Genomic DNA, 15,493 nt, shown 5'->3' with positions numbered 1-15,493 from the left:
TACTTAGATGAGCATTACTGTTCACAATATGTGATTATGCCTTTTCATCGAGGTCAGATGATTAAAATAGTACGAGGCGCTCCTCACGTAAGGGACATAAGCTTAGAGGTCTGTGACATCATCATCAGACCAGTCATGCTGATGCATGACCGCTGAGAGCGCTGAATTTAACTCTTCTCCCTGATATACAGTGGTCGGTGACCCAATACTACCATTATAATCCGCTGTAGCACTCGGTGACTGTATTGGCTCTTTGGCTTGGAAATGGTCAAGAGATGCAGAAATGGACTCCGTATCCAACATCCACCCATAGCCAACATAAGCTGGAGGGAATATTGTTGTGCCACCATCTCCATCACTGGTGTTTGTGACCACGGTGTGAGTCCAAGAGGGAGGTGGAGGTGTGAACAGACCTCCTGCTACAAGCTGTCCATGATGAAGGGCATTGTCAATGCTGCGCCTGAGGTTAATAGGAGATGGGGGCCGCATGTCGAATTCTATAAGTGAAAGGACGCATTCATGTTCCCCAACTTTTTGCCACAGCAGTGCAGCCTGGGAGTCAGAGCTGCTATTGCTAACAGGATCAGGCTTGTATTCTGTTATAATGGTCGATGGCTGATCATCATACTGGCACATTACATTGTTGCTGATAGCTGCTCGAGACAGGTTATATTTTGCCCAGTTATTTGGCATCAGGCCTTCCCAGGTTTTCTCTGATTTTCTTAGTGGCCCTTTTCGTACAGTGGCCAAGACTCTACCCCACAAGCTTTTCTCCTCCACCCCTTTAGACACATCACTTCTGCCCTGTCCATTATCACCCCTTGAATTACCCCTAGAGGGCATCCAGAAGAGCCAAGATCCCAGGACAAGCAAAGAGAATCCCCAGGCTAACTCAAGGATTCTTGCCCAAAACTGACTGAGCCACCAGCCCCAGCCAAAGCGCCTCCAGTTCCCCAGTAACCCATAAAGCCAAAGGAGACTATACATCTGAAGGCTGCAGCAGAGCACCCCGAGGAAGGCACACACTGCTGTTACCCGCTTTGCTCGCTTCTCAATCATCTGTGAAGGAAACCACTGAGGTACAGAGGACCTGAGAAAGGGTTGTAGGTGAGAAAGAGACTTGGTGATTATTCCCATGCAGAATGGGAGGCCCCAGCAGAGGGAGAAGGTCTGTAGCAACAGAGGGAGAACAGGGGATAAAATTGAGGAGTGTAGGTCTGCTATAAGTAATGCGGTGCAATGTGATACAGCCAGCCCTCCAACCACCCATGGGCTCTGCAGCTTTAGTGGAAAAAGTAGTATTTTCAACCCTCTGAGTGTGACCAGAGCGAGGGCAACCTGTGCCCACAGAAGAAGCTGGAGAGGAATGTTATGGAATGCAGCCAGAGTAGCACGAGACAGGATCTGACGGGTGCCATAAGGATCAAGTAGAAGGAGGACACCACGTAAAGTACCACTTATAATTAGGAGGCTATTCGCCAGGGTCAGGGAATCACAGAGGGGATGAGGAAGAGTGCATGCACCAGCCATTCCCAAAACTGCCAGGACTGCCATCAGTATGAAAAGGCTGGCAGATCCAAAAACATGTATTTCCCAGGCAAATGCCAGTGTGCGGCTCATGTCATCCCAGAGCAGACTGGTGCCATTTAAGTTTTTAAGAACAACACAAGGTCTAAGACCAAGGACACAGGGATTTCCAGGTCCTGACAGGTCCTGGTTCGTCAGAGCAGTAAACACATAAGTTTGGACAGGGAGTTCAGAGACTTCCCCACCTGAAAGAGAGAGAGATAAAGGAGAAGAATTCAACTGGCAATTTGTAACAGTATAAAACACACAGTGTTGTGAAAATATCTTTTGCATCTGTTGTATATTTTAATATATTGCTAAGGGGGGAGGGTTTTTTTTGTTTTTCATCTAATAGTGATAATTAAATGATGTATCAGAAAGTGACAGAGCGTGAGTGTATTTAAAGAAGAAAAAGGAGAATCAGAACAATGGCGTTATGTTTGACTTCAATTTACTATCATATGTTCACTTACCATCCAGAGAGTCATCATTTACTATGGATGTATGACTCTCTTTGAACTGTTCCTCATTTGTTATGTGGCTGCCCTCTGAGAAAGCTTCCTCTGAGACAATGTGTACACTGGAGTGGGTGTGTCCTGTAATTGAAGTATTAGCTTTGTCAGCTCCTTGGTCGTGAGCCTGTAAGTGGTGTAGAGTAAGCTCCAGGGTTGCAGTTAAAGTTCTTCCAGACCCAGAATGGTTTTCATTGCTGGCTGGCTCACGCTCCTTTGTCTTATTGATGAGTTTCTGTGATGTTACACTGTCGACATTATGTCCACTGCCTTCCACAGAGTCACTACTGCTTTCTGAATGGAAGATTACTTCCCCAGCCAAGCTGTCAGTGGCATTGCTGTTCCTGCCTGTGCTTCGGGTTACTCGGACTGAATCGGAGTTGTCCAGTGAATGTGAAGTTTGAATAAGACTTCCAAGTGAAAAGAGAGACAGTGTAATGAAGAACAAAGATGAACGCCCCATTTTTTGTCACCAAAATAAAAATTCCAAGACCTGTAGGTCAACAAAAAAGAGGAAAAATTGACATGTAATTCCACATCAATATGGAAACATTCTGAGCTACACACACATAACTATTCAACTGCAGAACAACCACCCTTATCATATATCAACATGATATGGATTTTTTACAAGACACTATTTTACATAATTGTGAAACAGTTGTTAGTAGAAAGATTTAAGAGGTTAGGTAGACGTAAAGAGTCCCGCAGATTGCCAGATAATTGATCTTGACTTTCAATCCTATAAAGAACAATAATTCGCCTGTGTAATCCAGTGGGGCTGCCCACTATTTTTTCAACAAAAATACAGCACAGCTTAGCAGAGACACAGCACGAGGACTGGCTCATGCTGTGTCTCTGCCAAGCTGTTCGTGCCCTTCGGGGCATAAAGGTCAAGCTGCCATTTCAGTGGTACGCAAATCACACATGATAATAAAAACAAATCATAAATGACTAAAGTGATTAGGAAATACACTAGAGCCCAAGTGCCATGAATAATAATGTTATGTTCATCCTGACACAGAAACATTTCTTGCAGGTGACCTGATTTTCCAAATGCAACTTCAGGTGAGTTCAGATCATAATTTAACGTTATTTCTGTTTCTGTTTATTTTAACATTGCTCAAAACATAAACCATAAGGTTAAGATATGCCCTTTGTCCCGACTTACTGTTGAGAAATTCTACTATTAGATTTTTAAAAAGTGCACTCTTTCCAAAAAAGAAATACAGAAACATTGAAAAAGCTTTACATGCGATGTAATTTGCAGTGGATTTTCCAACTATCACAGCCATTTTACAACATAACCAAAACACATTAGTCCATTGCCAAAACAATCTCTGCTAAACAACCACCCCAACCAACTCCACACACACACACACACACACACACACACACACACACACACACACACAAATTAAAATGCTCAGTAAAGCCGGAACTCAGCTGTACCTGTGATTCCTTGTGCGCTGCTTCCTGTCAATGCTTCACAGGTTGCACTCCATCTCTAGTTGCAGTCCAAGGGTGTGTAACATCTGATTTATGATGTGGAGAATGAGGAGCATCACAGTGAGGGTTGATCACATTGGATTTATAGACACGCTCACAGCCATCTAGCCTTCAAGCTGACGTCTTATTCGTATTACTGCGCCGTCTGGTGACTTGGCAGCCTCCCATCACGAAGTCACCTGCAGAAACAAAGAGCATGACCTGAATGCCAGGGATCCCTTCAGAAATAGAATTGCTTGCATGAATATCTGCCAGGTGATCGTCTTCACATATGGAGATTTAAAAAGGAAAATATTTTTGTAAATAATTGACTATTAATAAAAGTCCACATGTCTCACCTAGCTACCTCTTTCTACAACAGTTGTGTGAAGGCAAATCCCTTCTAGAAAGGATTACATTAAGATTCTTACAGTGGCACAAAGTCACATGAAGTGATAATGTGCAGCCAACTAGACACGAGCCCTATAGTATTGTTTCATGCCAGTTTATGGGCTTATTAGTTTGTATGTATGCATTTGAAAAGTCTTATATTAAACATGACATAGCACATGGACAGTAGATGTTATGCATTCTATATGATGTAAGAAAATGTATACAAGATTGTTAGAAATGGTGTTTTCTCTATCATTGCGGTCTAAATAATTTTATTAAAGGAAAAATCTTAATATACATATATAAATACAACCATTTCCACCAGAGAGCTCTTACAGAGTCTCAGACAGACTGCAGTGAGTGTGGGAATTAACTATTTCCCATCCAGTGTGTAGAGGACATAGCCTATGCACATGGTACATCTGTCTTGGTCCACCTTAAGAGGGGTGAGAGGCAGTTTGTTGTGGAGCAAACAGGGGGAGGCCCTCAGTGGCACATGCCTGGCTCTTTAAGGCAGACTGGGGAAGTTAGATTTTGTTAAAGGTACATGCATTCAAATATTTACCAGTCTTTGCCAGAAGCATACTGAAAATCATTTTAACGCTATCTATCTATCTATCTATCTATCTATCTATCTATCTATCTATCTATCTATCTATCTATCTATTTGATTGCATAATAATTTCACATCTACTGTTTTCCTTCATCTTTTCAGTGTAATAATAATTACAGGTAATACAGAATGATTGTATGTACAGATAATATGGTATGTCTCCAAATGACCCACTATTAGTCTAAGAGATTTGGCTGATGATCTGATTTTGACTCATTTAAACAGACAAATAATGAAATCTGATTAAGCATCATTACAGCTTGTGACAGACTGAGCGTTGACTTATGCTCATCATAGCTGCATATGTGGTGTCTGAATGTAATTTTAATTTCCATGTGACAGTTGCAGAGAGCCACATATTAATGCAGGTCTTGGTCATGCTGTGGGATGGGACGCTTGTTAACAGGACAGCGCGGCAGGCCCGTCGCCTGGCAGAGCAGTCTGAAGAGGAGTCGCGTTTTTCTCGGGGCCTATACTTCCGTCATTTTATATCTCACTGGATAAACACTGTGGACCCGATTCTGCATGTGTGGCGGTGTGGCGCAGGCTGTGGTAATACTACTGGTGATTCTGCTGGATAAATCAATCTGCTTGGGAAACTTGTTTTGTACGGACAGCAGCCTGGATCTCACCCTGAAACAAGCAGACGTCAGAGACCTCGCCTGCTTGCTGCCGTCGCTGCTGCTTAATTTTATCTAATCGAAGCATTGTTTGCGGGATTACACCGCTGCCACATGCACTATGTAGCGAAGTGAATGGCATGCTGCTGGTAGCTGTTAGACGTTTATCGGCTTTTTAGTTTTAAACACCGTGCCTTGGCGGAAAGGAGAGGATTTCGTTTTATTTAAGGTAGCATGACAGGATCCGGAGTCATCGAGCTAGCTAGCTAACGTTAGCACAATGGTTAGCTAGTTAGCTAGCGTCATGTTACTTTAATGAATGGGCTGTTGCTCTAAATGTTTGTTAACGTATCCTATGATATGCAGGCAGATCGTATACATTAGACACCGCATTGGTATCTGTCGGTGTTTTGATACAGTTAGCGAGCCAATTATCCATATGGGTTGTGACAAAACAGAGCCTTGCTAACAGTGTGAAGCTAGCTTGCTAACCACTAGCTATAACGTAGATACTATTATTAGGCAGTCTGCACATACAGTCTGGAAATCATACTGTTGGTGCCTTGATCAGTGGCTTTATAAACATTTAACGAAAAGTCTCAGTAAAAAGGGAAAAAAAAGGCTCAGCTGTGAATGTAATGTTTAAATTACTAGACAAAGTTGATTGAAACGCAGCAGACTTTGTATTACAAGTCTAAATGCACTTTGTCCCATTGTGTTATTTCAACGCCCCCTATCTAATTAGTAACTGTTTAAATCGTACTCTTTAGCTTATTATATCTTGTTACTGTAAATGTAGATGCAAGATTACACCACCGCCCCCTCTTCATGAGAATTTTCTCTATTAAAGATTTCAATACGCCCCATTGTGAATGTAAACTGTTTGGTACTTAATTATAATCTACAATGTTTAAAGATCTGTTCCCTTCTGTCTAGGTCAAAGTGACGATGAATGAGCAGGAGAGTGGAGTTGTTTCCTTCGATGAATATGTGCGGCAGAAGGCGCGCACTGTGCCTCAGCACAGGATGAAGGAGTTCCTGGAGTGTCTTGCCAAGGGCCCAGAGGTGCTGCAGGAGTTCAGCCAGCAGGAAGGGGCAGCCACCACCACAGCCATGGTGTACCAGCAGCAGGGTACCAACTGTGTCTACACAGACAGCACAGAGGTGGCTGGGTCGCTTTTAGAGCTGGCTTGCCCGGTAAAAATCTTTTAACATGGTTGTTGTTGAATGATATTATTGCTGTTGTTCAGAGTGGTACAATATGTTGCACCTTTTTATTTATATATTCTTCTTATTTATTTATATATATATATATATGTGCATGTTTTATGACAGGTACAGGTGACCTCGGCAGATATTTCACCTCACCTGTCTGTGCACCAAGGGTCTGAGCAGCAGCTTCAAGTGCAGGTTAGTTTATATGCCAGTATCTGGTATCTCATACCATGTTTAAACTTCTCAAAACAGATGGGTCTGGAAAGCCCCAGAAACACAATCATTGCTCAATGTCAAATAAGATGAAAGATATTCATTGTTAGGAGAAGTGGTAATGGTTATTCAGCTTTTCTCTACTACTGCACCTGTGTCTGTCACTGTGTCTTTAAATGTATTAATATCACTATAAAAATACAATTCTGTAACAAATGTGACTCTTTCTGTGGGGAAGAAATTGTTTCTTGGGCAAAATACCTGTCTGTCTGACCTGGTCAGTATTGATTGTTTTGGTATCAGTGCACGTTATTAAGAGATTTATCACATTTTATTACAAGGAATGCCATAATTAATTTGGAGATAAGGTGAATTTATCATCGAAATTAATTTACTTACTTCACAGAAAAGAGTACTTCACAATTTTTCAGTGAACAGAAAGTATGTTATTGCTTGCTGATGAGCCTGTTTATTTTTCATGCTCCCACACTGTTCCAGGTTCAGATCCAGGAACAGCAGGGCCAGACAGTCGGCCAGGTTCTTCAGGTGGCCTCTCCCTCTCAGCAGGACCTGCAGGGAATCTCCACAGCCCAGCTTGTCCAGCAGGGAGAGCTCACAGAGGAGCAGCAACAGCAGGTACAGTATTAATTTCCATCACCCATATCAAGTGTATCCATGTGATGAATTTCTGCTGGGTTTTTTTCACAATGCTGGCTGTATTTTACAGATTCAGGCACAGTTGGTTGCAGCTGTGGCTGGAGGACAACAAATCCACTTACAAGGAGCGCAGCATATTCAGCTGCCAGGGGGTCAGCAAATTCAACTTCAGGCTGGCCAACAGATTCAACTACAGGGTGGCCAACAGATTCAACTACAGGGTGGACAACAAATTCAACTACAAGGTGGACAACAAATTCAACTACAAGGTGGCCAGCAGATCCAGATTCAGACCATAGAGGCCATGTCTCCTTCCCAGCAACAGGACTCTCCCAGGGAGGCAGAGAGGAGGTCCGGCACTGTCTCAACTGTTCTCCAACCTGCCAAGAAGCGTAAAGTGGATGTCCCTCTAGCTGTTTCCTATGCTGTTCCACAGGGTCAGCAGGTGGCTACAGTTCTGGCCATCCCTCAAGGGCAGCAGCAAAGCTACGTGTCCCTACGACCAGATTTGCTCACTGTTGACAGTGCTCAACTGTACAGCACAACAGGAACAATCACAGGTCCCACAGGTGAGACCTGGACCATCCCTGTGTACTCCGCTCCTCAACAGCAGGGTGTAACTCACATTGCTATACCACAGGAGACATACAGCACAGTGCAAGTTACCACCACCAACGGTAAGGACAAAATGTCCCCCAGTTCCTCTTCAAGGTCTGCAGATGGGCAGTTGGCCTCCACTGGAACACAGGAAGAAATAGTACAGACCCTGTTCCCAGCACAGTTCATGAACGGGAACATTCACATCCCTGTGGCAGTGCAGACTGTAGGAGGGACTTACAACACTACACAGTCGGTACACATATGGGACCCAAGTCAACAGCAGAGCCAAGGAGAAGAGGGACAAGAACAGCAGCTCCATCTGCAGGTTAGAAGAAACCCTTTCCTAACAGCCATACTGTGGACTAACTACACATCTGTATGGCTGGAACTGCTTTGTAGCCTGTTTTTCCATAGCTCAATGCATACAGTGGATGAACAATTAAAAAATGAATCCTTATGCTGTGACGAGAATGAAAATTGTGGCAGCCGTGTATCCATATAGTCAGGGAATACCAAGAATAATACCTAAAATCTAGCAATTCAAAGCTGCTGATACTGTGTGAAACCTTGCAAATACATCTTGGTGTTAGTCCTGGTGTTATTTACATATTACTGCATGATTTTACTATTATCTGATTATCATGTGAATATTGAGATGTGTTTTATTCTTGCTGACCTTTTTACCACAAAGCATAAACTTTGTTTTTATTTTGTTCCTGTGCAGGGTCAACTACAGGCAGAGTCTCATTCTGAACCACCCACTGAGATTCTGGTTCCTGTCTGTCTAAAGCCAGAGGAGGGCTTGGAGGTCTGGCGCCTTTGGGTGAAGCGAAAAAACACAGAGCTAAGCAAGCAGGAAAAGACGAAGCTTGCACCCATAGGACGTAAGTCAACCTGAAATCATTTTGTCATACATTCATTTGTGACATTTGTCAGACATCATTATGATTACATGTTCTTACTTAAACCACTGGACGCAATATAATTTCTTTTAAATTGCTGATGTGATAACAACTTTTATTCTGCTTGAAACTGAGAAATAAGCAATTAAACTTTTTAGCACTAACACAAGTTTGCCTGTGCTCTTCTCTCTGTGGCTGCGTCCAGGTCGTCAACCCCTGCGTTTTCAAGAAGACTTGGTGTCCAGTGCGGTGGCTGAGTTAAACTTGGGTCTTTCCCTAATGACACAGGAAGCTCGTGGATCAGAGGAAGAACAATTTGCGCCCGATGTTCTGTATTACGTCTTCTTGTGTATACAAAAGGTTAGTATTGCCCTGTTCGAATATGAAGTTTGTGTACCATGCCAGAAAGCTATGTGAAGGTACTTATGTGTGTTTCCATCTGTAGTATCTCTCTGAAAATGGACGCGTGGATGATATTTTCTCTGATCCATATTACACACGTTTCTGTGGGTCTTTACACAACATCCTGGATGGTTGGAAACCAAGTGTCCATCCGTTAGGTAAGAGCAAATCAACATTTCCTTGTGTTTTTGTTTTTTTTCCATAAAAAGAATGACTTATTTTGTATTTTCATCTTAGGTTACATTATTCCAAGTCATGTGACAGAGGAGATGCTGTGGGAGTGTAAACAGCTTGGTGCACATTCACCAGCCACACTGCTCACAACTCTAATGTACTTCAATACTAAGTGAGTAACCACCGCTCAGCACCAAATGACCTGAATCTACTCTCTTTAATGACACAGACATGTATGTAAATACAGTGTGGTAAAAATATGTCTTTGTCACAGGCATTTCCGCCTGATAACAGCTGAACAGCACATGAAAGTAGCTTTCTCCAAGGTCCTAAGACACACGAGGAAGAACCCCACTAATGCCAAGGACAAAGCAACCAGTATCCGCCTTCTCAAAGGACAAGGTCCACATAGTGCCACGCAGAAAGGTGCTCAATCCAGTTAGCGTCAAAATGAAGTCTTGCTATGAAACACAGCCTCTGACAGCAGAAATTGCTGGTGCTGACCTGTTTTGTGACGTCTGTTTCAGGAACTGATGACATGTACGAAGAGCAGATCGAGGATCCAGAGAATCCTCTTCGTTGTCCCATTAAACTTTATGACTTTTACCTCTTCAAGTGGTGAGTGATGCTCGATCGCAATAATTCTGCTCAACTGGATTATTCTTAAGTATGTACACAAAAAGAAACTTGACTCCCCTTTTCCTTTCCCAGTCCTCAAAGCGTTAAAGGACGCAACGACGCATACTACATGACTCCAGAACCTGTCGTTGCACCCAACAGCCCGATGTGGTACTCATCTCAACCCCTCACGAGTCAGCAAGTGGAGCACATGCTAGCTCGCATTATCGTGGTCCGAGAGATCCATGAGATCATTGGTGCTGGTCCAGAGAACATGAGTTAAACTGAGAGGACTGACTGGAGTGATGGGAACTAGTTCTCCAGTCACTGATTGTTGACTATGCAGTACCTGTCCTGACTCTATAAACATCACTGACCATCTCAAATAAAATGGATCAACTTCTGAAACAATCATTATTTTCTTCTGAGGAGTGTATCATGATTGCACTCACAAGAATTTCTCTTCTTATATTTTCTGTTTTCAGCAATCACCTCTAGAACCTTTTTAACTGGCAATTTAAACGAGGCTTTAGTCTCACCACCGCTGGATCATGATCAATCTCTTGGGCTGCTGCTCTCTGAGCTGAGCAGAGGTGGTGCAGTCTTCTCAATACATGAAGATCTTTGACCCTTCACTTCGTAACCTTACAGACCGTTAACCACGTCTTACTTCTCCTCAAAGTCCCACTATGATGCATTACATCTTAATGGACAATTGCCGGGACCACCGCTCATGACTTTTTTTGGATACTGACTGCATTTTGGATCATATGTATTGATATGTTCAAACCTGAAGAACTTGTGCCTGTTTTTTTTCTTTTTTCAAAAAGTACATCATAATTTATGCTTGTGGATCTTTGAGTGAGTCGACCCTCCGATATTCGCAAGGTCAAGTGCTATATTATAGTCATGCAGGTGGTTGGAAACATTTTTCTCAGGTCTAAGCTATCGATTCAAACACCCGTCAAGGATTTTTGCCAACTTATTCCTGTATGTATGTATAGTAGGTTATTAAACAGGATATGCAGATGGAATCATCTTTGTTTAGCTAATGCAGTATTAATCCTTGTATCAAGAGTCATGTCAAGCAGTTCAATAATGAAAAGTATTTAGCGCTGTGAGTGTCTGGAAATGCAACTCTTGACATTTGAAATAAGGATTAACTGTGGGCCTTTTAAAAATGACTTCTTGCACCAACAGCATCCATAGCCTAGTGGTACCTCCAGGGAAATTACATGTAAATGTGGATTAACTACATTGACAAAAGGTTTTAATACACTTCTGCTTCATTTGTTTATTACTAAAACGAGTTGTATAGTACTGTACAGTCCTTTTCTACACAGTCTCTTCTGTGTTTGATCATTTTACACAACAGCCCTACGAAAAACCCAGCTTGATATAATTTAATTTCCCATTTAATTTAAATGGTTACCCCCCCCCCCCCCATATGACTGAAATCCTTCACACCTGATGCCCAGTACTTGCAGACATCCACTGGATTGCAAAGAATTTAACCAAAAGCAAGGATGTTGTTATTTTTCATCAGTAAGGCTTAAACGCAGTTGTTTCAATGTCTGTGTGAAGTATTTAGGCAGGGGACAGGACACATCAATGTCTGCTTGACTGGCTCCTGACACTGTCAGCTGTCGAGCGTGCAAATGAAGAGGAAGATACCGGATCTTGCTCTGTTCCAGTCCAAGCTTTCCCAACACGCGTTCCGGTAATTTCTGTGGACCAAAATGTACGATTTAGTTAACAGTGACACATCAGGAACCAAGCCCCTTGCAGAAATGTGGGTCCTCCTTTTCTATTTGTACACGTGTAACAATGTGCCCACATGCAGGCAACAAAAATCAATTTCTACACTTCACTTGAGGTGAATTAATTAAAGCATGATCAAGCTGATTAAAGGTATTGTTTGGCTCCCAATAGGGTAGGTTTGAGGATCAGTGGAGAGACCTAATCAGTGTTTGCCGTGTGAGAGGGAGATTAAAGTACAAGATGCTGATTGGCTCAAGCAATTGCAAGTAATGCTCAGTCTACAGTGTGAAAGTTTAAATTACAGTAACAAGGCACATATCATCACCAGGGTACATCCCACTGTTGCCTGCTGATCTGAGGTATAAAGCAGACAACAACAGAAGCTCTCAGTTTTAACTGCCAAAGACATCTACAGCAGAATAACAACACAAGCACCAAGCTGTCAGCAGCTACTACAAGGATGTTGTGTTTGTTGAATCTTGGTTTCAACTGCACAATGGCTGTAGGATCAATGTGACTTAAACATATACAGCAAATATAACTCAACATTCTCAACAGGGATAGACAGAGACCATAAAGATCAATACTGCACCTTTACATCCAAGCATACCAAAGTATCGATTGGTAGCCACACAGATGTTTTCACTCATGGCTACCAGGTCCTGATTCTTTTAATACGACAATTCTCTTTGTGATAAGGCAAAAAAACAACTAAAGAGCTGTTTAAGTATGGATGAACACAAACACAGCGTCTTTAAAAAAAAAAAAAAGGACCAGCCCCCTATCAAAGAACGGCTTGAACACTAGTTTTGTCTCGGTTTGTCCTTTGACTGACCTTGAGATCAAAAAGTGACTCATGATATACCACTCTTGCTTTAGAGGCATTGGCTCGTTGTTAGTATGTCACTAATGTTCAACTGGCAGATACAGTCCCCACCTGCATTTAATGATTCTCTCCGGCATATGCTACTTCTAACTATTCAGTTATTATGTAAGACTGTAACTAAGAAACGCTGTACTCTTTTGGTGGCTGAGCTAGTCAAACACAAGTGACATGACATTTGCCATTTGCCATATGCCAGTACACAGACCACTAACAATCGACTTATGACAATAAAACAAGTGGCATGGTATTAATATATGCAGATGGAGAATCGTGTCTGTCTGTAGATCACAAACGACATGTCGTTAATAAGGGGAACACACCAGCAGTGATATGCCACTTGAAATCAGCATCTGCCACTAAAGCAAGAGTGGCATACTATCAGCCACTCAGTGGTGTTGCTGCCTTCTTTATGTACCACTAATTAATACTAATGGGTTTATTTAAGGGCACCCTGTTCTTTGTAGTACATTGAAAACAGATTTACCTGGGGTGCCAGTTTGCTCGAGTGGGAATATTTATGGTCACCGAGAATGGGACATGCCAGAGCTAATGCCATGTGAACCCTCATCTGGTGCTTCACTCCTGTGGGCACAAGAAAAAAGAAAGTACAAAAAGTGTCCATTCTTCATAGAAAAAATAGAGTTTGTCAGTAATTCACTTTGATATGTTTCCCGGAAGCACGGGCCTCTTACCAGTAAAAGGCTGAAGCTCCACAAGGCTGCAACCACTGCTGCTGTCCAGGACTCTGTACTTGGTCACAGCAGGATGAGCTTGCCGATGGGCTCGCACTTTGGTTACACCATCACCTGCATCATTCATTCTGAAAAGAGGACTTAACGCCATCTGAAATTTAAAAAAAGAAGTAGTGAGATTTGACAAATCATGCACCTCAATATGTATAGTTCTACAATAGCAAAGTTTATTTTTGTTTTAATCATTGACTAGTCCAAGCACCTCTAGATAGTTTTCAACTGATAGCATGAAACAGAAAATTTGTACAACTCACTACAGCAATAAGTAGATTATCAATTTCAGCATTGATTTTCTGTCATTTGACTTAATGACAGACATTTGTTACAGCATCAAAACCACAGAAGAAGAGACACCTTGTAGTGCGGCCGAGGCCCTGTGACCTCTCTCTCTATGATGGGAATGTCAATCACTCCTTCAGAAGGTACAGGTACACCGACTGTGATGACCCTGTGGAAGAAGAGGGAGCAGGAGAATGACCGACACACACCTGGGTGAGAAATGTGACATGTGAGAGTGAGACCTTGAATTTCTTACTTCTTGAAAAAAAAAATGTATACATATATATATGTTCTATCCACCATCCTTTATATTACCAATATTTTCTCTGCACTTGGTTATTTCTGTGCAGGTTGAGTATGTGCTCCACTGCCTCTTCACTCCTGGCCAGCAGGAGAACTCCTGTTGCCTCCTTCTCCAGTCCCAGAGAGGGGAGCATCTGAGAATCAGACTTGACCTTCATCCCATCCATCATTTTGGAAAGAACAGGAAGCACAGAGGAGATGGATGTGACCCTCGCGTCATCTGAGAAACAGTAACAACAAACGCACATGTATCCAGGTCCAGGTTCCACTTTTTTTTGTAGATTTCCATCAATTGAAAATATCAGTACACACACCTCCAATACTGATAACTGCAATAGGACTATATCTCTACCAAAATATCAGCAAGCTGATGTTATTGACCAACACTGACTTATCCTCGATATGGACACATGCTGGCAGATATGCAAAAACAGCATCAAGCTGCAACTAGTTAACAATTACCATAATCTTAAACTTATTAAATATTTTTTTGCTTTCAGTTTTAATATAGTTGAAGATCTTATACTGTTTTGGACAGTTAGTTTGGACAAAATATTTAAAGATGTCATCTTAGATCCAAGATATTTTTCGGGATTTCTTTTACATTTCAATTAATGGATTAATTTATTAATTTATATTAACATAAATATTCGACAGATTGATCAACAGTGAAATTAATCATCAGATACAGGTTGAAGTTACATCCCTTCAAATTTGAAACACAAACTCTTGAACTGTAAATGAAAGCAGTGTAAATCTATATATTAAATTAGACAGTCCAGCTGGTTAGTTTACCTCGGACAGGGACACCAAAGGGTTTATTGATGACCACAACATGTTTATCCTGGTACAGGACGCTTCTGTGGAGGTGTTTGGCCAGCACGTTGGGATGAACATTTTGAAGCTGCAGACTGAACCGTTTCAGCTCCATCACCCTCCTCTGTTGGCCGGACACCGGAGGCTCCGCAGTCTGTCGCGTCGTCCTCTCCTGCTGGACTTTGCGGGCCAGGTCGATCGCTGTCCGGCGGGGTTTCTCACTTGCGTCGGTGGCCTGGCTCCGGCTGTGGCACGGCGCTGCCTCCGGGCCCCGGCGGCAGTTTGACCGTGGTTTGACCCGAGAGAAGACGGTGTCCAGGCCGGAGATCCATTCTCTCCTACGGGCTAATATTCTAGAGCTGTTCATTGCGGCACAATGTAGGTAGTTGTGACATTAGCTGAGGGGAAACAAACCTCAGCGGAACCATGCTCTGCTTACCATTAAATTACTTCCGAGTGCCGCCTTTCACAATAAAAGCGTGCAAAGTTTATTTTCCACAAAAATAAAAAAGCAAGAAAATCCAAAAACACATTATGATAGTTTTAACAGGGACTTTTATTGAACCTACCAACTAACTGCAAATTTCAGATCCGTAGTTTATAAGGACATTAAAAAACAATTTCCAATTGTTCTGAAACTCCTAAAAATTGCGTTTTAACAAAAAATATTAAAGACCAAGCGACCACACACAAATGATATCTGACCTTCAAATATCTTCATAG

The 15,493-nt window shown here is 42.2% G+C and overlaps 2 protein-coding genes across 4 annotated transcripts; one reads left to right on the top strand and one right to left on the bottom strand.

Annotated features, from left to right (window-relative positions):
- The first annotated feature begins 4,991 nt into the window (after positions 1–4,991).
- Positions 4,992–10,384, top strand: LOC111222901 (glutamine-rich protein 1-like). 3 transcript variants are annotated; one of them, XM_022746807.1, is made up of 12 exons: positions 4,992–5,124; positions 6,129–6,389; positions 6,528–6,602; positions 7,119–7,256; positions 7,348–8,202; positions 8,602–8,761; positions 8,985–9,139; positions 9,225–9,339; positions 9,419–9,527; positions 9,630–9,781; positions 9,883–9,973; positions 10,067–10,384. In XM_022746807.1, the coding sequence occupies exons 1-12, from the start codon at positions 5,098–5,100 to the stop codon at positions 10,254–10,256; spliced, it is 2,328 nt and encodes a 775-aa protein (XP_022602528.1). In that variant the 5' UTR covers positions 4,992–5,097; the 3' UTR covers positions 10,257–10,384. The 3 variants fall into 3 exon arrangements, with proteins under 3 accessions (XP_022602528.1, XP_022602527.1, XP_022602529.1); XM_022746806.1 differs by having other exon boundaries at positions 4,992–5,136; XM_022746808.1 differs by having other exon boundaries at positions 4,992–5,421.
- Positions 10,385–10,479: 95 nt separating this feature from the next.
- Positions 10,480–15,193, bottom strand: LOC111222902 (RNA pseudouridylate synthase domain-containing protein 4-like). The gene is made up of 6 exons (XM_022746809.1): positions 14,750–15,193; positions 13,967–14,174; positions 13,727–13,820; positions 13,313–13,463; positions 13,105–13,202; positions 10,480–11,700 (listed from the first exon to the last, which is right to left on the bottom strand). Exons 1-6 carry the CDS (start codon positions 15,135–15,137, stop codon positions 11,506–11,508), a joined length of 1,134 nt encoding a protein of 377 aa, XP_022602530.1. The 5' UTR covers positions 15,138–15,193; the 3' UTR covers positions 10,480–11,505.
- Between the last annotated feature and the right edge of the window lie 300 nt (positions 15,194–15,493).

This window comes from Seriola dumerili, unplaced genomic scaffold, assembly GCF_002260705.1.
Source record: "Seriola dumerili isolate Sdu_G_001 unplaced genomic scaffold, Sdu_1.0 BDQW01000109.1, whole genome shotgun sequence".
Taxonomy (NCBI): Eukaryota; Metazoa; Chordata; class Actinopteri; order Carangiformes; family Carangidae; genus Seriola; species Seriola dumerili.
This window is presented reverse-complemented; position numbering and strand designations above follow the sequence as displayed.